Source organism: Rhopalosiphum maidis, chromosome 3 (assembly GCF_003676215.2).
Source record: "Rhopalosiphum maidis isolate BTI-1 chromosome 3, ASM367621v3, whole genome shotgun sequence".
Taxonomy (NCBI): Eukaryota; Metazoa; Arthropoda; class Insecta; order Hemiptera; family Aphididae; genus Rhopalosiphum; species Rhopalosiphum maidis.
This window is the reverse complement of record NC_040879.1, coordinates 74124519-74147526: the sequence shown is the minus strand read 5'-3', so window position 1 is coordinate 74147526 and position 23008 is coordinate 74124519. Positions and strand designations below refer to the sequence as shown.

The 23008-nt window shown below is 30.0% G+C and overlaps 1 protein-coding gene and 3 pseudogenes across 1 annotated transcript; 2 read left to right on the top strand and 2 right to left on the bottom strand.

Moving 5' to 3' along the window:
• Positions 1 to 11927: 11927 nt before the first annotated feature.
• LOC113558382 (piggyBac transposable element-derived protein 4-like) lies at positions 11928 to 12425 on the bottom strand. The gene has a single exon (XM_026963834.1). It carries the CDS (start codon positions 12423 to 12425, stop codon positions 11928 to 11930), a length of 498 nt encoding a protein of 165 aa, XP_026819635.1.
• Positions 12426 to 12962: 537 nt separating this feature from the next.
• On the top strand, positions 12963 to 13842 carry LOC113558380 (annotated as a pseudogene).
• Positions 13843 to 19857: 6015 nt separating this feature from the next.
• On the bottom strand, positions 19858 to 21295 carry LOC113558379 (annotated as a pseudogene).
• Positions 21296 to 21376: 81 nt separating this feature from the next.
• Positions 21377 to 22236, top strand: LOC113558378 (annotated as a pseudogene).
• The last annotated feature ends 772 nt before the right edge of the window (positions 22237 to 23008 follow it).

Below are 23008 nucleotides of genomic sequence, written 5' to 3'. Positions count from 1 at the left end.
TAAAAAGTTAATAAAATATTATAAAAAATCATTGTGTGAGACATTTATACCTAAACTTATTCTAGATGTTAAAAAATATTTGTGGTTAGATGATGTACATGTCATCACTTTTCTGGAAAAAAAAATTAACTTCTATCAAAAAACCAATATGGATTTACACCTGATATTGACACAGAGGACGCTCAGTTTATTTATAACTAATTAAATAATGGTAGTAAGTAATAGCTATATTCTTGGACCTGGCTAAAGCTTTTGATACTGTGAATCATAAAATTATACTACAAGTATTACCTAGTTTTGGAATAACAAATTCTAGTCTTAAATATTTTAATAGTTACCTAATAAATAAAAAAAACAAATAATGTTATAGCTTAAGAAGATATTATTAAATACGGTGTTTCGCAAGTAGTGAATTGGGATCTATTTTGGTTATATTATATAAGTATTAATTCGGTCTGTAATATTTATACTGATATTATGGTTGTTACATATACAGATGATACTTGGTTACTTTTCTCGGACAAATTCTGGACAGGAGTTCATTATAAAGCTATGGACAGAAACCTAACATTAAATAAAGATAAAAAAATGTTTATGGCCTTTTCTTTTAATAAAACTTCAATGAATTGTAATTTAATAATAATAATACTTAGGTGCACTAACAATAATAAAAAGAAATCGCAATATACCTGCATGTAAAATAATAAAAAGTTTCAAGAATTATATACTTAAGTATCTACATACACTTAATTTAGTAAATAAGTAACATATTAATTAAAAAAGTTTAAAAATATGATACTTAAACAATCAATTCTTATAATATATTTTTCTTTGTATTAAACGATTTATCAATATGGTTTATTAATGGGTGGACTAGGTGACGGTATCTTAATAGATACAATTAAATTAAAAGAAAATAGTAAGAATCAGTTTGAATAAGTATATTCCAGAAGTGTCGATCTTTTAAAATTATAAGGATTTGGGTATTTTATTAGTAACATCGCTTTAAAAATAAAAAATAAATATTATGTTTATATTTAAACAATCAATCAAAGGAAAGAAAAGTACACTTTTTGAAAATAAATCATGATTGTCCGTTTTTATAAAAGCTGACCTATATCATCTGCTATATCTCTAGCATTTGTTAGTGACTCTATAATAGATAATACAAACAACAATTAGTAAATAATTAATTAAAATACTAAAATTATAAAATTAAACAAGTCACCTTGATCTTCTTTAAGTACTCATACTTTAAAATACTTTTTTACATTTGTTTTCTTGGAATATACTTTATAATACATGATTTATTTTAAGACCAAGCACATAATTTACCTCCAGACTTTTTACCAGCTTTAATCCAGCTACTAAGAACTGCTTCAACCGAGTTCTCATTGAAAAAATGTACAACAGCGTAGGATAATGACATAAATGTATTTGACAATTCTTACCCTAAATAAAAACATGTTTCATATTATGTACTAATTTTATTATACCTATAGTTTAATCATAGCAATATCCATTGTACTAAACACGATGTTTAAAATTATAAGTATGTATAAAATAAAAAGGATTATTTTTACAGCATACAGTTATTTACTATTTAATTTATACATTTAAGGTTTTAAAAATTATATTAAATAAAATTAAAATTCACTATTGAAATGTAATATAGGGATAGCAATTTTTACATTATCAGTCATTTAAAATCACAAATTTATTTTTTGAATAATAATTGTTGTATAAATCCTAGATAAATTTTTAACTACAGCTATACCTAATGTTAAAACTATTAATTGGTCTAACAAAAAGTGGTTCAATTTTATCAAACATAAATGATACAATAAGTTAATTTTTACGACTTCTGTGAGAAATATTTTGTATTTTACAAATATTTAATTTTTCTCCACATTTAAATCCAATATACAGTTAGAACTAGAATTTATATTAATTTTAAAGTTATTTATTATCATAATCTTAAATATAAGACCATATCAATGCTCTATCAATGATTTATCATTTTGAGGTTTTTTAAACACTATTTCCATATTGTAAAATATAGAAATTTCAGCCTCAATAAAGTTAAAATTTCTTCATATCTTTTGACAACTTGCTCTGAAGGCTTGGCTTATCAAATTAACATGCTATTTTTTTTAAACATTTAAAATAATTTTCAAAAGGAAAAGATGAACAGTTATCCAGAGATCCATATTACGGTAATAGTCAATTACTTGGAACAACCCATGAGTATTATGAGTTATGACCCATAAACTATTTTCCATATAATTATTTCACCAAATGTATCTACAAAATATGTTTATAATCTTTCTGTAAAATTTATTAGGTTTATGTCAATAAAAAAGAATTCTAAAGCAAGTGTTTAAACACATATAAAATGTTAGTAATATATATTACCGAGAATACTTTTTAAACCAACAGACCTATATTCTGTATCCTTCTATCATAAAAACTGTGAAAGTTTTAGAAAAATCACAACACATATTAGATTTTTGGGATAAAAGATAACTTGAAATTGTTTGTATTTTAATATTTTTTTAACATACAAATATGAGGGAATACAAGCACGGCACTAGAATTTTTTTCCAGAGGGGCAGAATGGGGCAAATATTTTTTTCCATGGAAAATCCAGACTGACTCCTTTAGTGACATTAGATATCCGATCAAAAGATAAAAGAGATAAATCGTATAATATTGTCCGATAACCTTCAAATCTACTATTTATTGACGATAAAATTTGATCTAATATGACAAAATATACTTCAGTTCTAAACTTATCGTCCGGTTTTGTAACACATTGATCAGTTGTATTTTCACCTGGCATCCTTTTTTTTTTCGTCGAACTCGTTCTTGAGGAAAACTAATTTCAGTAAGGCCTTTACTTACAGCGAATTGTTTAGCTCCCATCAATAGATCATCTGCATGTATTGACTGCAAACATAGTTAACTTATATAGTTATATCTAATAAAAGTTATAATCACTAATATACAAGTAATAAATACTCTAATAACTAACGACATATATTTAATAAATAATGTTGAAAAGAAAAATATATAAGTTAATTATTAATAAATTTTAATCAATGATGCATTTTAAATAGTTAATAATTAAAAATAATCTAAATATGATGCGGTTCACTATTAAATACCTGACGAAATATTATTCATAAATACTTACTAAAAGAACAAAAATAATAATAAAAATAAGCAAACTATGTACAACACATGACGTAACTAGAGTTTAAATCTTGGGGGTACTATAATTATGAAACCACCAAACACAACAAACATTATAATATATTGCCAGTAAGTCAGTATTTATATTTTACTATTTTTTACACAGTATAATTTTTGAAAAAAATTTAACACATTTTATTTTTTTAATATTAAATTTTAAAGTGTTAAACATAATTTTCTATCAATATTTGTAAATGTGTTTAATATTTCTTCAGAAACAATATCATTTTATACCTAGATCTCTCTTAATATTTATGATACAATTTAATATTGCAGATCACGTTTAGTTCTGTTAGTTTAAAAATTAGAGTGAATTGAACTCTTATAAAATTTAAAGGTAAGATTATTGACGAAGAGCTCACAACACGAATTCAACGTCATTTTCATTAAAAGTTTTGATATTCTTATTTATTTCACTAAGCATTTCTATATTTGAATCTTGAAGTCTGGTGGTGTTATGTTGGTGCGTGAGGGTGCAGTGCTTAATTACACCCCACTTAAATTGCACTCAAGTTACGTTATGACCATTAGGTTTGTGATTTAAACCAAATGATAATACATTTTATCAACATAAATTATTTGCATAGACAGACCAAAATAGTTGGTGCTTTCGTGAAACCAGACCAAGTTAAACTTAAAAAAAAGTGCTCGTAACTTACGTCATTTTTATTAAGATCAAACCCGGAACTAAAATAAAGTAATCAACGTGTAGATCAAGAATATAAAACGACAGACTGAATATTTTGGTGTTTTATACTTACCAGAACGCATTAAAACATTATTTAAACATTAGGTAGGTATATAAATAACATATTTTAATACATATTAACTAAAAATTATATTTTGTATTCGAATATATAAAAGAAAGTGTTAAAAATTATTTTAATTTACATCATTAATCCTTGTGTTTTTAGAAGTGATTTTGTTGCCAATTATTAATCAGATTCGTCACCACTAGTATCACTTGCTTCATTTTCTGAAAAAAAAATTATGAATTTTGTAAAATTAATTATAGTTTTTTTTATTATGGGGATCTGAATGTATTGTACTCACCGTTATCACTAATGTTTTCTTCTTCGAAACTATTTCTTATAACGACATCTTCAACAAATGCTGGGTATTGCGGTCCCTTGAACCACAGTGGAATGTACGAATTGTCTTTTTCAATCCAACCATTATCCACAGGGATGAAGGTAGTTGGAGTTTTAGAAATAGCATTTCTCCATATACTGCATATATAATTAACTCGAAGAATTTGTTGTTGTAATTCTTGGTGGCATGGTGGAATGTTTGATGAATCACAATTTTTTAATTTAGCTTTAAATGTTTCTTTGTCTTTTTTAGGTTTATTTGCGTTACAAAATATTTCAATCCTTGCTTCATTAACAGTGACTACATTTTTTATTTCATATATTTGACATACAAATTTTTCTACTTCAGAAAATGTTTCTGAGGATATTTTTTCTGATTTTCCTAAATCACTTAATGACTTTTGAAAACTTGAATTTTTTTCTAATATTTTGAATGGTTTCTGCTTTCCTTTTCTATAAAATGCTGGAGTAAAATCACAGCCTGTCAATGCATGAAAAGCTAATAGTGATGCAGAAAGTTCAATACCAAGACTTAAGAACAATTTTGAAACATCTATGTAACGCAAATTATTTGTTGAAATGAGACCCACTTCAAGCCAAACATTGACAGAGTTGATAAATTTATACATGTTACCCAAGATAATTATTAAAACATCCGTATCATTACACCTTATTATTACTTGTTTTTCTGGTTCTTTTGATATATGATATAAATGATAAATAATTTTCGTGTCTGCTTCTTCGTGGTTACATGATAATAATTCATTTATGCTTCTTAAGACATTACCATTATGTACTATGAATGTGTAGTTACAGCTTTTATGGCTTAAATTTATTATTTTATTTCCAATGAAAACAGGTAATTGAATCCAATGTTCAATTAAAAAATCGACAAATGCTTCTTTAAAATGGCCATTTCTCAACTCTTTTATAAAATCAGCAGGTCTAGTTTGATCGGGTCCAGATATAACATATTTGGAATTTTTTTGAATAGATGGTGATCTTTTTTTGTGTTCACTATCTTTAATCGAAGGGGAAAAATATTGATCGAAAACAATATCTATTCTATTGGCTTTATATCGTGTAATATTTTTTAAAAACATCGTAGAAATACTACCAAAAGTTTTTGGAAACTCTCTCATTAGATGTAGTACAAAAAATCCGTCTATTATGACTACATCTGGGTATTCAGGTAGTACATTTGATTGACTAATTTTTTGTTCTAAAATTTTCATTAATGCTGACTTATCAGTTTTGTACATGGTTTCATCTAAATGACACATAGAGGTCGGAATAGGTGTCAATGGATATTTTAAAGTTTCTAATACGTCTATTTGTTTTTCTAGTGAAATTCCAAGCATTCTTCCAAACAAATTCCTTTGCATTCTTATTTCTTGTACTTTCCCAACAGTAGTGCTAATTTTTTTTTTAATGTTTTCTTGTGAAAAATTTAGTATTTTTTGTTTTTCTATTGGTTTTTCAAATCGACTTGAATCAATTGCACAATTTGAAATAAATTTTTCACGTAACTCATTACCTTTAATTTGAACATTGAGTAAAAAGTTAGTAGTTTCTGTGGAAGCTCCTTTTCCAGTTAAAATGTTAAACAAAACATTCGGGTCAATAGTTTGATCAAAAGGGTTAATATAGTTTTTAATGATCACAACAAATTTTTGAACAGCTGAAGATGCCTTTTCTATTTTATTTTTTTCTTATTCATTGGATATATCTTGTCTACTTTTTAAGCCAATATTTTCCAATACATGGGAAATAATTGTTGATCTTAAACTATGACTTTTAGCCCAACGCTGACGGGCCGATATCGAATTGGTAAAATGAATAACTCCCGTAAGTCTCTTAGATGCGTCTGCATTAATTGTTTGTTCTAATGTGAGATCTATTGGTTGTCGTGAAAAGCTTTTTGAAGTTCGTTTTATTCCAAAAGAACCACTTTCAAAATCAATTTTCAAATCGGGATGAGTTTCATCTAGCTTTAAAATATTATCATGATATTTGACCATCCATCGAGCATAATTGGGCTGGTTAAAGATAAAAAATAAATTTGTCATTTTCGGCAATATATAACAGAATAATTTAAAATCTCCTACTCGTATACTTTTAGACAGTAACAAATAGAAGTCAACCAGTTGTATGAAATTCATATAATATTGAGCAGTTTTACCGTGTAATCCAGACAGAGAATCCTCTTGGAATTTTGAGTATAAATTAATAAGTTTTTTTAAATTTTCATTTTCAGTAAGATCTAAATTATAATTCGTACTTTTTGTCAACAATGCCTCTAGTTCCAATAATATGTCTTCGGAAACGTCAATACATTCTTTTTCAAGAAATAATTCAAAATGCAATATTTGCAAACCAAGTGCAATAACTGGATAAAGTCGTTTACATCGATTAAAATGTTTTCCTGTTATAAAACCGTTGACTGACCCACTTGCTAATAGTTCACTTTCAACCATTATATATGTTATACCACACTCATCGATAAATTTTCCAATTGTTTTAAAATAGGCCATCATAATATGGAAAGCTCCTAAATTAATAAATAGGTTATCAAATTTAGGTTGCTCTGTCGTTTGAATTTGTAATGCGACTTTGGCTATAGCTAAGTCATATGTAACTGACATAAAATTTTGATTGCATTCATTGGCAATCTTTTGCGCTTGTACCATTGTTTTGTAAATTACTGTAGTATTTGTAGGAGACATATTAATTGGAGTTAAATAGAATATTTTTTGTTTACTACCATGGTTAGTCGTTGTTAAACTATTATATCCAGTCCACATAGGAGTATTTTTAATTTTTAATGCATGTGACAAAACCCACAACAAATCTCGTTCTTTACATATTTTAAGCGTATTTGGTACAATTTGTCGTAATTCATTATCATTATTCACCAATGTCCCAATCATTTTTGGTTTTTTCCTATAAGGTGTTACTTCTGGTGTTATAGCCTCAAACGTTCTTCTTTTTTTTGATTTTTTTTTCTATATTAATACTATTTATATCAGTTATTATATTGGATGTATTTTGAATAGATGGCAACGGTAATTGTTGAAAAATTGTTTCATAAGAATTTTCTTCGGGCTCATTTTGATAAAGAATCCCTACTGTGTCATGGAGTGTATCTTTCCCATTCGATGTTTCAACAAACCTATCAAAGTTATCAAATGCAACACCAGTGGATAATTTTGGGGAAAGTAATACACCTGGCGGGCATAGTCCTAACTGATTTATTGATGAGTATGTGAGTTCGGTTTCTAGTTCCTCAATAACATTATAACTGGTACATTGATTGTATCTATTAAGAATATCAATTACTTTTCTACTACTTGTTAAACTTTTTAAGGTTATTCCAAGTGTTATTTGCTTTGACGGTTTAACTCGTCCATTAGTCACAGCATATACTAAGTCACTTGCCAGTGATTCAACTTTACGGCGAGTTTCATCACTGTTTCTACGTCTTATATCAGGGCCTCCCACCAAATGTGTTATAAAATTAATTAATTTATCAGGTAACGAACATTCTCCTTTAATTAAATCTTCAGTGCTCACATTTTCTGGCAGATTTTCCTTTTTAATGTTTAAAATTTCCCGGCGTAATATTTGAGCGACATTCAATAATTCAGAATTATTTTTTAAATCACTTAATGACACGTTGGATAATGGAACGTCGATATGAAGTATAATTTTTTTATTATTTAATACTTCAAACTTAACTTTATTTTCAAATGTTCTTTTTAATTTATCTTCGAGGTGTTGTGAAGTATAAGATGAGTCTACAAACAAGCCATCACTGATTTCACATAATAAGTTTAAATATTCGTTATGTAAAACATTTAATAAAATAATTTTTTTAAATTTTATTATGGATTGTTCAATTACATCACAAATAGACAAATACGCAATATTATGAAAATTACGGTTTATATGCCAAGGGGATTTTTGGAAATTAAGATGGTCTTTATTTTTTATTTTAGAGTCATGAAATTGATTGTATTTATTTTGGTAAGCTACTCGACAAATATTATGATATTTAACTTCTTTGGCTACAAAATCTATGTTAGAAAGTTTTGTTTGCATACTGACATCGTTCATTTCATTCATATAATGTTTTATACTTAATTCAAAATTTTTAGTTTCACACACATGTAAGCTTTGAGCCTTTCATTATGTTTTTTACGGGTTTTTTCACAAAATATACATACAGATTTAAAAATAGACGCATTACCTTCAATTAATTTAGTTGATTGATTTGATCGAGTATTTATTTCACATACAGGGCTCGATGATGTTGAAGCATTAGGTAGTTGATTTTGTAATATTGAGGGAAATGCAGTAAATTTTCTGTAACATTTTATATGATAGCCATCATGCGAATTAAAAACTTCCGGTACCAAAATGTCACAATATTTAAAACTATTTTTTTGTCGGATTTTCAATGAAGAATTAAATTTTTCTTTTGAATTATCGTTAAACAAAACCACTTTCTCCACTTCATCACCATTTGAACAAATTAAACACGTTTTTTGTATTGACATTATAAATTTAGTTTAAACGCACAGCACACAGTGATAAATATTACACGCTGCACTGCTGCACAACAGTAGGTACTGCACAACTGAAATATTGTCGTCAATGAACAACTAATAATGCACCCATTTGTTTTGAGAAGCACGGAACGTTTGGTTATATAAATATTATCGAACTAATATGGTACTATTAATACCTTGAAATTACATGTTTACAAATATTTACAGAGATAAACTAATTGTCATTCCCGAATTTCAAATACATACTAATATAGTTATCGTTTATTCGTTTGACGAAGTTGAGAGTAATACCAACATTGTACCTATGATTATATTATATTTTAATGCGTTCTGGTAAGTATAAAACACCAAAATATTCAGTCTGTCGTTTTATATTCTTGATCTACACGTTGATTACTTTATTTTAGTTCCGGGTTTGATCTTAATAAAAATGACGTAAGTTACGAGCACTTTTTTTTAAGTTTAACTTGGTCTGGTTTCACGAAAGCACCAACTATTTTGGTCTGTCTATGCAAATAATTTATGTTGATAAAATGTATTATCATTTGGTTTAAATCACAAACCTAATGGTCATAACGTAACTTGAGTGCAATTTAAGTGGGGTGTAATTAAGCACTGCACCCTCACGCACCAACATAACACCACCAGACTTCAAGATTCAAATATAGAAATGCTTAGTGAAATAAATAAGAATATCAAAACTTTTAATGAAAATGACGTTGAATTCGTGTTGTGAGTTCTTAGTCTATTATTATCTAGGGCGTCTCATGCGGCTTTTGTTTTGCGACATATTAATTTTAAAGCGAGTATAATTATTTGAAAAATTACAAACAATTAACAATTTTAAAATACTCATAACTTACTTTAAACTTAAATATAACAAAATATAATAATCTTACCTTTAAGGCCCGTTCTTACAATGTCCGGTTAAGTGTCGGTTAGTGCTAACCGGGGGTTATACTAAAATTTAATGGACAGTTGGTTCTTATATATGTCGGTTATGCAAAAAGTCTCCGGTTACCAGATGTTTTACGGTTGGATTTTTAACCGGCCAAATTGGGCCAGTAATCTTCTGTTTATCTAAAATCTCTCGGTTTGAGTAATCAATAATACTCATTATCATTAATTGATTATTGATTTTTGTTTTAAATTTGACGTTGAAGTTTCGACGTAGTATAGTGTATACATTTTTGTTACAATTAACAATAAATTATGAATAGAGTTCTTCATAACTACGGTTTAATTGGCCAAGAAAGTGATTCTTCCTACTTTGAAAATGAAATGGCAGACTTTAACACGTTGACTGCCACAAGCCCGCCGGCGACCCTTTATTGTGAAGCTATTTGGGTCGCCGGCGACCTAAATCATATTATTAATGTGACGCCACTTGGGTCGCCGGCTGCCAAATTTAACATCAACATTAATTGTATCTAATTCTTTACGGCTTGGAGAGAATAATTTTTAGATAGTACCATGGCGTAGACAAGACGATTTTGATCATTTAAAAAAAAAAAACAATAAAATCCTTCAACTTTAATACATTTATATTTTATACAAAAAAATGTAATATTTGAATATATAAGTGTAATAAACAGTAGTATAAAACGTTAAAATTAAAATTAAAAAAACAAAGAGGTACCCTGTGTAAATTGATAAACAAAAAATTCACTTTATATTACTTAAAAATAAAATTGTATACAAAAACGTAACAAAATTTTATTCATACATTTTGTTTTTTTAAATGGTTTTGAAAACATTGTATGCAAACCGATGGTTTCGATGGGCAAAGACTGCAAAAGGTTGTTACTTTCTTAGCCTTGTTCAAAGCTTCCCTAGAAATAATATATTAAAAATTTATATTAATTTAAAAAAAAATTATTTTGAACTCACTTGTATCCTAGTTCATTCGAAAATTTTGTATAGCATTCAATACACCTTTTTCTTTTTTTTCTGTTTCTTGAACATTTTTCTTCTGTCTCTTCGAGTTTATGTTTTATTATTTGTCGTCTTTGAAATCTATTTTCAAGAGGTTGTTCAGAATTTGAAACACGTAAAGATGTAGGTTTTAATTCAAGGAGTTTATCTACAAGCACTTCACGAAATTTATGTATAGTGAGTTTATTTCGAAAATTTTGTTCATTATACATAATTTGAGCATTTACTACAAATGTATTTAAAATTATCTCAGTTGCTACCTTGTGATACCACCGAACACTCTTTCTCATAGGAGTGCAGTACGACGCTAACTGATCCGATAAATCTATTCCTGCTTTTCCAGCATTATAGAATAATATGATATCTGGTTTTAATATATCTTCTTGATTCCTATTTTTCTTCCCTGTGTTTGTCATATTTAATTGATGTCGCGTTGAAAGTAAGTGAATGTCACGTTTATCTTTAAATTTAGATACTACAATACCAGAATTATTTTCCAGACCGACAAATTCCCCTTTATTCAATTTTTTTTCAATCACTGTTTTTGGTAAAAAACGTCTATTTTTTCTAAGAGTTCCAACCAAATGAGTGTCTTGCCTTAAAAGTGTTTCCGCTAATGGAACAGACGTATAAAAATTATCAGTGACAATAGTACGTCCTTCGTTCAGATAATTTTCACACAAAGAAGTTACTATTGTTTCACTCAACGCTTCTCCGGGTTTTGATTGTTTTCCTTCGTATATAATAATTTTATACGTGTATCCATTAGTCCCACATACTTTGAAAAATTTTACGCCATATTTATGTGTTTTATTTGGGATATACTGCCGAAATTTAAGTCTGCCTCGAAAAGGTATCATAGATTCATCTACCGCGATTATTTCTCCAGGTTTATTTATATTTTTTACTAAATCATTTGTCATATTAAGTAATTTTCTTACTTTGTATAGGCGATCGGTTTTGTCAGCAGTCTCATTGTCCTCAAAATGCCAAAACCTAAGAATGAGTTCAAATTTATTCCGACTCATAATTTTTGGTGCAACACCATTTTTATAACGTTCAGCTTTGCTCCGCTTCAATAGTCAGCTATTGAAGTCATTTTTACGAGTCCCATCCACATCAAAAGTCCCATAAATTTTTCCATATCATTTTTGTTTATTGGTTGCCAAAATGAAAATCTACTACCACGTGTAATTGTTTGAGTATTTAAAAATTGTTGAGCGTTTCTATTTGTTTCAATGACCATTAACTCAATTATATTGTCAGTTAAAAACAATTTAAAATAATCCATAGGTCCAATATCTTCGTCTAAAATGACTAATGGCCCCGAATTTCCCGTAAAGTTAAAATTTTTTTGATTAGTACCTGTTACTGTATTCCAATTTGATTGGCTATTGTTAGATATTGGTAAAATTTGATTCTCTATTTGATCCTCATCATCTGACGACTCTTGAGAATCGCTATTATTTTCATTTTCAACACAATATATCGGATCACTATCATTATCGTCAAAACTGTCACTAGAAAAATTGTCAGAATCATCTAATGCATTATTAATCATGCGTTCATCCATTATGATATTATGTTAACAATTGTTACGTAAAATAAAGCAAAAATTATAATAAAATTCAGAACTTGATAATCACGAGAAGTTCACACTTCTTATTCCAGACGAATACTAAAAGATAATTGACATATAAACGTGTAAAATAAATATTATTATTATCTTAACCAATAAAAAACAAATTATTGTATCTAATTCTAGCACGAGACAGCGGGCGACCCAAGTGGCTTGTACGAAATATTACATTTTTGGCAGGCCGCTTGCCAGCCGGCGACCCAAGACTTTTTTTTTTTTCATAATATTATCTACGATTAACTGATTCTAAATATATCAATTTTATTAAAATCTAACAACTGGATCTATGTAAAAATAGTATAGCCAGACACGCGCTGATACGACTTGGGTCGCCGGCGGGCTTGTGGCAGTCAACGTGTTAACGTTGCGATTCGGGAAAAGAAAAAATTTGGAAAGCGCAAAAATTACTTCGAGTTATTAGATGAAGTAGAGTTTCAGAAATGATTTCGTTTAAAGAAACAAACAGTTGAGATGGTCCTCGAAGAATTATTTGATCAGATAAAATATCCCACTAACAGGTAATTTGACAAACTATTATATCTAATTAATAATGTAATATTTTGTAATAGTGTTAAAAACAAACGTTTCAGAAATAATACTATTTCTCCAATGACTCAATTGTTACTAACTTTGAAGTTTTTTGCAAAGGGTAATTTTCTAATTACAGCAGGTGACTTTAGTGGTGTTAGCATTGCAGCTGCTGGACAAATTGTAAAACGAGTCAGTTATGCATTAGCTATAAAAAGTGATAAATAAGTAACTGTATAATAAATTGGGAAAGAGAAAGAACCCAATAGGGTTTGCTGGATCTTTAATGATTTTTAAGAATTCTTATGATATGTATATTAGTTATAATTTGTTTTTGTAGATATATCAAAATGCCTAAAACAACAGCAGAGATAATGAAGGTGAAAGTGATGTTCTATGGTTTAGCCCGTTTTCCAAAAGTAATAGGTGCAATTGATTGTACACATATATAATTGCAATCTCCGTCGACAGAATACGGGAAATAATACAGAAACAGAAAAGGGTATTTTTCCCTAAATTTACAAAATTTGGTTATTGCAAATTTGAAGTTTTTGGATGTAGTCGGCACGTTGGTCCGGCTCAGCATATAACAACAATATTTTTGCAAATAGCAGGCTCAGGGCAAGAATGGAACTCCTTGAGGTTTAAAGATTGTGTAATTCTAGGAGACGCAAGGTATGCATTTTCCCATTACTTGCTAACACCTATAGCAAATCCAACAAGGGCTGAAAGATTGTACAATGAATCTCAGATTAGGACTCGTAATGTGGTGGAACGGACGTTTGAAGTCTGGAAACCAAGATTTCCTGTTTTATTTTTTTGACTACGTTTGAAATTGGAAACATCAATGGAATTTATTCAACCTTGTGCCATACTTCACAATACTGCTCGGTTGGCAAATGACCCACAACCACCAGATGAGGTTGAAAATATTAATCAGTTATTAACCAACGAATTAGTGGATCTAGAAGATGGTATCCAGCCAGAACATAATAATTCTGGTTTGAGAAATGCTCTTATAGCAGGACATTTTGGTCTTATGTGATGCATCACATAAGAGTAAAATGCCATGTAAATATTTATACAAATATTCATACAATTTATATTTATTGAAATTTAAAATTTACAATTTACAAATATTTTATATGGCTAAATAATAATAATATAAATGACACAAATTATTATCTTTTTTTGTTAAAAATAAAATAAAAGTTTTCTCTATATTTCCACTTATATATTTTCAATACTCTTTTGTTGTTTATTAATTCTTTTTATTCATCCTTACTATAAATAAGAATTATTTATCAACTGCTTATTAATCAAAGGTGGGCAAATTATTCACTTTCTCAAATAGTTAAAGTTAAGTTAATTAAATTAATAAAAATGAATAATATAGACAATATAGTTAATATAAAATTTAACTATCTGAGTTAGAATATAAGTTACTTTCTGAAATTAATCAACTTTTTAACTTAGTTACTTAGAAGTTAGTTTGGTTAAAATAGTAACTGAAGTTAGATGTTAGTTTTTTTTTAGTTTAAAATATAAATTAAAAAAACATTTTTTCAAATGTAATGTATTACATAAATAAATTATTAAATAGGTAGCTAACTTGAATTATTTAAAATTTAAGTTGAACAACTATCAACTGATAATTTGACCAAATGTCCCAAATAGATAGGTAATATCTTAATTTTCAAGTCTCGCATGGTATGCCGTTCGATGCACACGCATATATATTTCTCGTACACTTTATTATTTATTTCTACTCATAACAACAACCAAACGTGGCGTTTCCGATATCTACGGATGCGGAAAACAAAACTGAACACACTCAAACCTCCAAAAAGGAACTCAAAACAACACAAAATCGGATTTTTTCAAAAAACTGGTAAATATAATTGGCTTTAAAATACCACGAAAGTCCACGTATCCGCTGCTAGCGGCCGCGGCCGGCCTATCGCATTTTTTCCCTTATCGCGTTCCGATAACGTACTAATGTACAATGCACAACTCACAAAAACCAATTAAGAACGAGGTCAATTCAACAGTCAATACAACAGTCAATTTAACTACTAATTCAAAAATAAATAATGGTTCCAATTTAAACGCTTCACAAAGAAATCGTATACAGAGCGATTCAAATAATGTTTTTTACTCAAACTCATCAAATGTTGACACCGATTTTACAACAGTCCAGCACAAATCTAAACGAAATCTCTCTACTAACTCAAATGATAAAACGGAAACAATAAAAAAAAATAAACCTATTTTCGCATCTTCAAATAAATATGCCGTACTTGCCAATGAAAATGTTGAAACTGAAAATTCCGATGAAATTCTCATTGACATCGACTCGGACATCGACGCCGAACAAAAAGTCAAACCTCCTCCACCCATCTTTATAAGTGGACTTTTGGATTTTCCTGCACTTCGTTCACGATTAACAGAATTAATCGGTGCTGACAGTTTCTTTGTTAAATCAAATGTGAACAACTTAAAAATTCAAACCAACAATGCCGACTCATACAGAGCAACCATCCACTTTCTAAAAGAAAGTAAGGCCGAATATCACACATATCAAGCTCAAGATGAAAAACCTTTCCGAGTAGTGATTCGAAACATCCACCCATCAACTCCATTAGCGGAAATAGGCATAGCAATAAATGAAATTGGTCTTTTCACAGTCCGTAATGTATCCAACGTCTTAAATAAAACCACTAAAAATAAACTGCCAATTTTCTTTATTGACTTGGAACCTGCGGAAATAAACAAAGAAATTTTCAATATCACCTCTTTATTAAATACAAAAATAAAAATTGAAGAGCCATACAAAAGACGTATCATTATACAATGTACAAACTGCCAGGCTTACGGTCACTCCAAATCATACTGTGCCCATCATCCAAGATGCGTCAAATGTGCTGCCAACCATTCTACTTCCACCTGCACAAAACCCAAAGACGAACCACCAGCCTGCGCCCTCTGTGGAGGTAATCACACAGCCAACTACCGAGGCTGCCAAGTCCACAAAAACCTCCAAAATTTCCAATACGGTAAAAATACTCCAAATAAAAAATATAATTTAAGAAATGATGTTAAATATAATTCTATTGTAAAAAAGGGGGAGGACTCCGGTGTCAAAACCAACCTTAACCCTCCCAACATAAATGACACCTCATCTTTTCCAAAGCTGTCCTCACAGTCTCACCATCCTAACACACCTAAACATACTCTCCCAAATGATACGGAAAATCAATCCGAATCTAACTTAGCTACACAACTTTCATCTTTCATTTCTGAATTTAAATTAATAATAAATCCGCTCATATCGCTACTTACAACTGTAATAAATAAACTTATAATCAATGTCAACTAAAAAACCAAATTTAAATATTCTGAAATCACTGCTATGGAATGCAAATGGCTTAAAACAACATGAAACTGAATAACTGCATTTACTATTGGAAAAACAAATAGACATAGCTCTCATAACAGAAACCCACTGCAAACCAAACACCAAACTCTTCTTCCCGGGTTTTAAAATTTACAGAACCGATCACCCTGATAAAACAGCCCACGCTGGGACTGCTATTATAATATCTTCTAAAATTCAACATCAACTACTTCCAAGCGTTCAGCTTCCCACCATCCAATCGACAACTATTCAGATAACATTAAACCACGTTTCTACCAAAATCTCTTCAGTTTACCTTCCTCCTCACCCGGCGATATCCTCAAGACAACTAAATCAATTTTTAAAATCCCTTGGTTAACAATTCTTAGCGGGTGGCGATTTTAACGCTAAACACTCGCAATGGGGTTGCATTTCAGAAAACCAAAGAGGCAAAATGCTCCAAAAAATAACCAAAATACACCTTACATATTCATAAGCCCAAAGGGCCCTACTTACTGGCCCCAACACCATAACAGACACCCTGATATAATCGACTTCTTTTTATCGTCACTACCTAGATACATAAAACTTTCTATTAACAATCTAAATGACCTAAGCTCGGATCACACTCCAATCCTTTTAACTACGATTGCATCAATTGAACCAACTCCTCCACATCCATCATTATCTCAAGGCCCGATCAAATGGGACGAATTTTCCGAAATTATGCAAAACACAACCTACCTTAATATATCCCTTAAAAATAAGGATGATATAGAAAGCGCTGCTCAAAATCTTGTAACGTCAATTCAATCTGCTATATTTAAATCCTCACACCCAAAAACACAATCAAGTAAACAAAATACAAGCAATCAACCTCTTCCTACAAATATTACAAATCTGATTTCTGAAAAACGACGGGTGCGCTCTAGATGGCAAAAATATCACTACCCATCTGATAAAAAACTGTTTAACCACTTAGCGAACACTATAAAAAAATTAATATTAAAACATAAATCCGAATATTTTGAAAATAAATACCAATCACTAAACCAAACAGACGGTTCCCTTTGGAAAACAACTAAAAATTTACTTAGAATAAAGGAACAACTCCCTCCCATAACAGACTCAGACGGCTCCCTTGCCATCTCCGATATCGAAAAAGCCAATCTATTCGGTAAACACTTATCGAAAATTTTCACACCTCACGCCGATATAGTACCGAACTCTGACCATTCTGAAACCATCGAACAATTTATCAACAGCCCTCTTCCTAGGTCATTACCTGCTAAACATACCTCGCCTAGCGAAATAGTATTTTTAATTAAAAAATTAAAAGATGGGAAATCACCTGGCCACGACCTAATTACTAATAAAGTTCTGAAAAATCTTCCTCGCAAACCCATTCTACTAATTACTTTTATCTTTAACGCCATGCTAAGACTATCATATTTTCCGCTAATATGGAAGTTGTCAACTGTAATACTTATACCAAAACCAAATAAACCAAAAACTCTAGCCACCTCCTACAGGCCGATAAGCTTGCTTCCAACTCTAGCAAAACTATTCGAAAAAATAATACTCAAAAAAATCAGACCTATTATGCAAACTCATAAAATTATCCCAAACTCCCAAACTCGAAATGTTTAGAGCAAAACATTCCACTGTCCACCAAATTCATAGGTTGACAGACAAAATATCATCATCCTTCGAAATGAAGCAATTCTGTCCTGGTGTTTTCCTGGATGTTGCGCAGGCTTTCGACCGTGTCTGGCACGATGGCCTACTATACAAACTCAAATTTTTTCTACCTGCGCCATATTATCTAATTATTCGCTCATATCTCGAAAACCGCTCATACAAAATCCGATATGGTAGCTCATACTCTCCACACTTTTCCATTAAAGCCGGTGTCCCCCAAGGCAGCGACCTCTTTCCTGACCTATTCAATATTTATACAGCAGACATACCAGTTACAACAAACACCACCTTGGCCACTTACGCAGACGACACCGCAATACTTTGTGCTAATAATGACCCCGACGAAACATCCAACTGTTTACAAACACACCTTGATTCCATTGATAACTGGGCAACTAAGTGGAGAATAAAAATAAATCCTGACAAATCTATTTATGTACCATTTACTCTAAAAAGAACAGAACCCCCACCTGTTCACTTTCAAGGTACTCAAATACCATCATCTTCAAATGTCAAATATCTTGGAATTATCATTGATAAAATATTAACCTGGGGCCCACACCTTAAACAAAAAAGAAAAACACTCAACAGCCGCCTTCACCTACTTCGTCCGATCTTAAAGTCAAAACTACCAGTGCACACCAAACTTATAATGTACAAATCTCTCTTGCGTCCAATATGGGCATATGCAATCCAAATTTGGGGCTGTGCTAAGCCGTCCCAAATTCGCACAATACAAGCATTCCAGTCCATTACCCTCCGTATAATAACGTCTGCTCCTTGGGTTGTTTCCAACTCTTCTCTACACTCTGACCTAAAAATTGAGTCAGTTGACCAACTAGCCACCAAACATTACAGATCCTTCTACTTCAAACTACCTTCCCATACTAACCCATTAATATCACAAATCTCATCTACCCAACCCATAAACCCCACCCACAGACTCAAAAGAAAATATTGCAGAGATTTGTTAATCTAAAATAAACGCACGTTGGGTTCCAGCACTGGTTGGCCTCCCTCTTCAAATTATTCAAGTTAAATATTGTACATAAATTATCCAATTTACTTATTGTGATGTAAACACAGATTGTAAATATCTTTTTCTAAATAAAAAAAAAAAAAAATATCTTAATTTATTGGAAAATCAGTCATTAAAATACTATAGGATGTTTGACAAAATAATAAATTTAAAAATTCAATAAATGAATAAAAAAACTACAACAATAACTAGTTACTTACTAGTATTTAACCTAACTTAACGAGTTAGATTAATTTTACACATTAAATTCAACTAGTTAAGTTACAAAGTTAATTTGAAATTTAGTACAGATATAGGATATAGTTAACAATATAACATAATACATTATACACAGTGCTCGAATTGGGAAAAATTAAGTAGAGGAGCTCAATCCAACGATTTAAAAATTGCGTTCCAAGTGCACAATTACTTAACACAGACCTGTGGGAGGCTTTGCCCGCCACACTCCCCTGCCAACATTACTTATATTTTGAATACCATTTTTCAGCTACACAGATATTTTAATTCTATCTTCATACTAGTCTACAGAATAGATATGTACAATAAAATTTAGGCAAAGAACAGTATGGTATTATAATTAATTAATAAGCAAACTACAAAAAAAATATATAGGGACAAAATAATAAAATAATAATATTATTATATTATTATATCCACCCACCTGCGCACACCTCCAATTCGAGCACTGATTATATATTTAACTAAATATCTACACATGCACCTAACATTGTATTCACAAAATTATGAATAATTAGCCTTAACGTATCACACATTAATTTGTAATGTGCTCGTTCCACTCATGTTTTTCTTGAACTCTCAATTCATCAGCATTGTGTTTCTCCTGAGCCTTTTTCTCTTCATTTTCAAAATATTGTTTTTGTTTAATTATTAGGTGTAGCTTTTCCAATGAATATTTTTTCACGCTGTCCCCTAAAATGGTCTTATTTTTTTTTTTTGATAAAAGGGGGGGGGGGTCAGGGTCATTAACTCCGTACTTTTATTATTTTTTAAAACCTCTGGATTCCATTTGGCTCACATGTGTTGTTGTTGCACTGTATCAGCTGTGACAACTGCCACAGGATTATCTACTACAACAGTTTCAGGATCCACATGCTCTATTACCTATTAGAAATGTAAAAAATTTAAACCCATTAAAAAAAATGGCAATATTAATAAATAACTCACTGCATCATCATATGTATACATAAATTCATCATCCAAACTATTTACTCCAACAATTTATATTTCCTCTATGTTAACTAGCGGTTTTCCTAAAATAAACAACAATAATGCAATATGAAAATCTAGATAATTATAATGTATTTAGTAGTGCGACTAGAAAAGAAATGTATTATCAGGGGCGGATAGGCACATCGGGACATCAGTATTGGCCTGGTGGGTCGCTACTTTTATTAACAAAAATGGGAACATGCCTATCCGCCCCTGTGTATTATAATAATAATGGTTTCATTAATAATAAATACAAATATTCCAGTACCAAAACAAAGATAATTACATAGAAACCGGTAAACGTTACCTGTTTTGTCTCCATCAAAAATATTTTGTAGTTCTACTGCTGTCCCTATAATATCAAGCAACCTATTATGTGTTGGTGAGGGTGCTACAGTGGAACTTGCACTCCACCACCCGTTTTGAAAATTTTCTTTTTCCTATCCGCTTCCGTCTTTTTGGCTTTCCTTTTCAGGTTCTCATACTTATCTTTTAAATTTTGTACCTGGGAATATAAATCAATATTATTTACTACAAACTAAACTTAAATATTCCTATTAAAAATTAATCATCTGTGAACAATACACATTTTTATATTTAAATATCTACACCTTTAAACCAAAGTAAAACTTATTTAATTGATACTTACTTCTCTCAAACGTCCAGAATTCTCGAGAAACAATAATACAATTTTAGGCAAAAGTTATGGTGAAAACCAACAAAATTGTTTGTCATTAAATATACAGTGCCAAGATAAGACAGTACAACAGGGTGTTGTATTACATTCAAAAGGAGATGAGTTTAATAATGATCATCTCACTGTTTGAAGTCAAACAGATCAACAAAATTGTGTGCAGTTTGGATATAGGTGAGTAATTATTTGATAACCTCAGTGGCATCAGTGATCATTATTGTGTATTAATAAGACAAAATAGTACAAGTTCAAAAGTCATTGAGAATATAAATAAAACTGTTGTTAATAATTCACCTATGGCTTCGACTACCCAAATTCCATCAGACACTTATGGGCACGCAGATGTATGGGAATTGTCAACTGATAAGTCTCCAACAGGAAATTATAACTTTTACCGTACGAACAAATTGGCAAAAGATCCAACGTATTACATGAAGTCTTATCGTGGAGTTGACAAATATGTGGTATCGTAAATTTCTTTTGAAAACGAAGAGATAGAAATATTGTTTTTAGATTTTTTGAATTTAAACACTAAAGGCAATACTAGAATGCTTTGGTTACATAATAAAGAAATATGGTGTTTGTTTCAGATATTTTTGGAGAAATTCAAGGTCTTGGATCACTAAGAAGAGACAGCAATTAAGCTGTGTGGGTCTAGATTAATCATACATTATGTTCAATCTTGGCAGCAGATTGAAAATTCTACAGCTGATAGACCTGAATGGATTGATTCATCAAGGTTATTAAAACCTTTACGGGAAAAAGACCATTTAACTTAAATCTATGGAGATTTTATAAAAAAAACAGTAAGTTAATTAAATTCTATAGAAAGCGTGCATAACGATATCGAGAAGAGAAATTACTGTAAGGACAGAGTTCTGAATGTTTTATGCGGTGTGCCTAAACTATGGAAACCAAAGCAAAACGTAGGTGATATCAACAAATGAAAAGATACGTTTATCCAAATACCATAGCAAGATGATGGGTTTAACTGCGGTATATTTATGTTGTACTTTGCAAATCAATTAATGAGTAATAAAAGAATAATTAATGTTTTCGATCCTAACAGTTATCGATATAACTTACGGGACTTGATACTACCAAGTTCAAAGTGTATGAAGAACATTTGCTTAATGTGTGGAAAAGACGAAGGTAGTTTTAGATAAAATTATAATTGTGAAGTCGATAGTACAATGGTTCAGTGTAGGTCTTGTACTGGATAGCTACATATCTCATGTTTACTAGCAATTGAGCAAAAATAATTTGAAAACCAGATTGGGTTTATGGACTGTGCTCAAATCAATATCCAACTATTCAAAATAAATTCTTATAAACATAACTAATGTCTGAGTTATAACTTACATACGTCTTTTACATTCATTTGGTGTATTTTATTAAGTATTAAGTGTCACATTTAAAGCGATGACTCTTCGATTTTTTAATTCTACTCAATCAGTATTGAGGAAATATGAGCATCAATATTTATTCAAAAAATTATTATATAGTGACGACTCATGATTTTAAATTCCACTCAATAAGTTTTGAGGTAATAATAACGTCATCAATTGTTAAAACTATTTTTATTTTAAATATAAAATGACTAAAGTTGGATGAAACTTTAAATTTAAAAAAGAATTAGTAAAATCATCTATGTACTTAAATTTTTTATTATTTTTATTTTAATTAATTTATATTTAAAGTTCAAACTATTTTTGTGAGTTTGACTAATTAAATATTGATTTGTCCAACTTTAAAATCACTTTATAAAAAAGTTCATCAAAGCTTTTACAATTATTCCACTCATTTAATTTTGAGGAAATGTAGGGCATTCATATTCAATTTTATTCTATTTAATTTTCAGAAGAATTGGTCTATAATGTACTCTATGAGCAGTATAATAGCTAATAACAATTAGGTATTATGGTTTA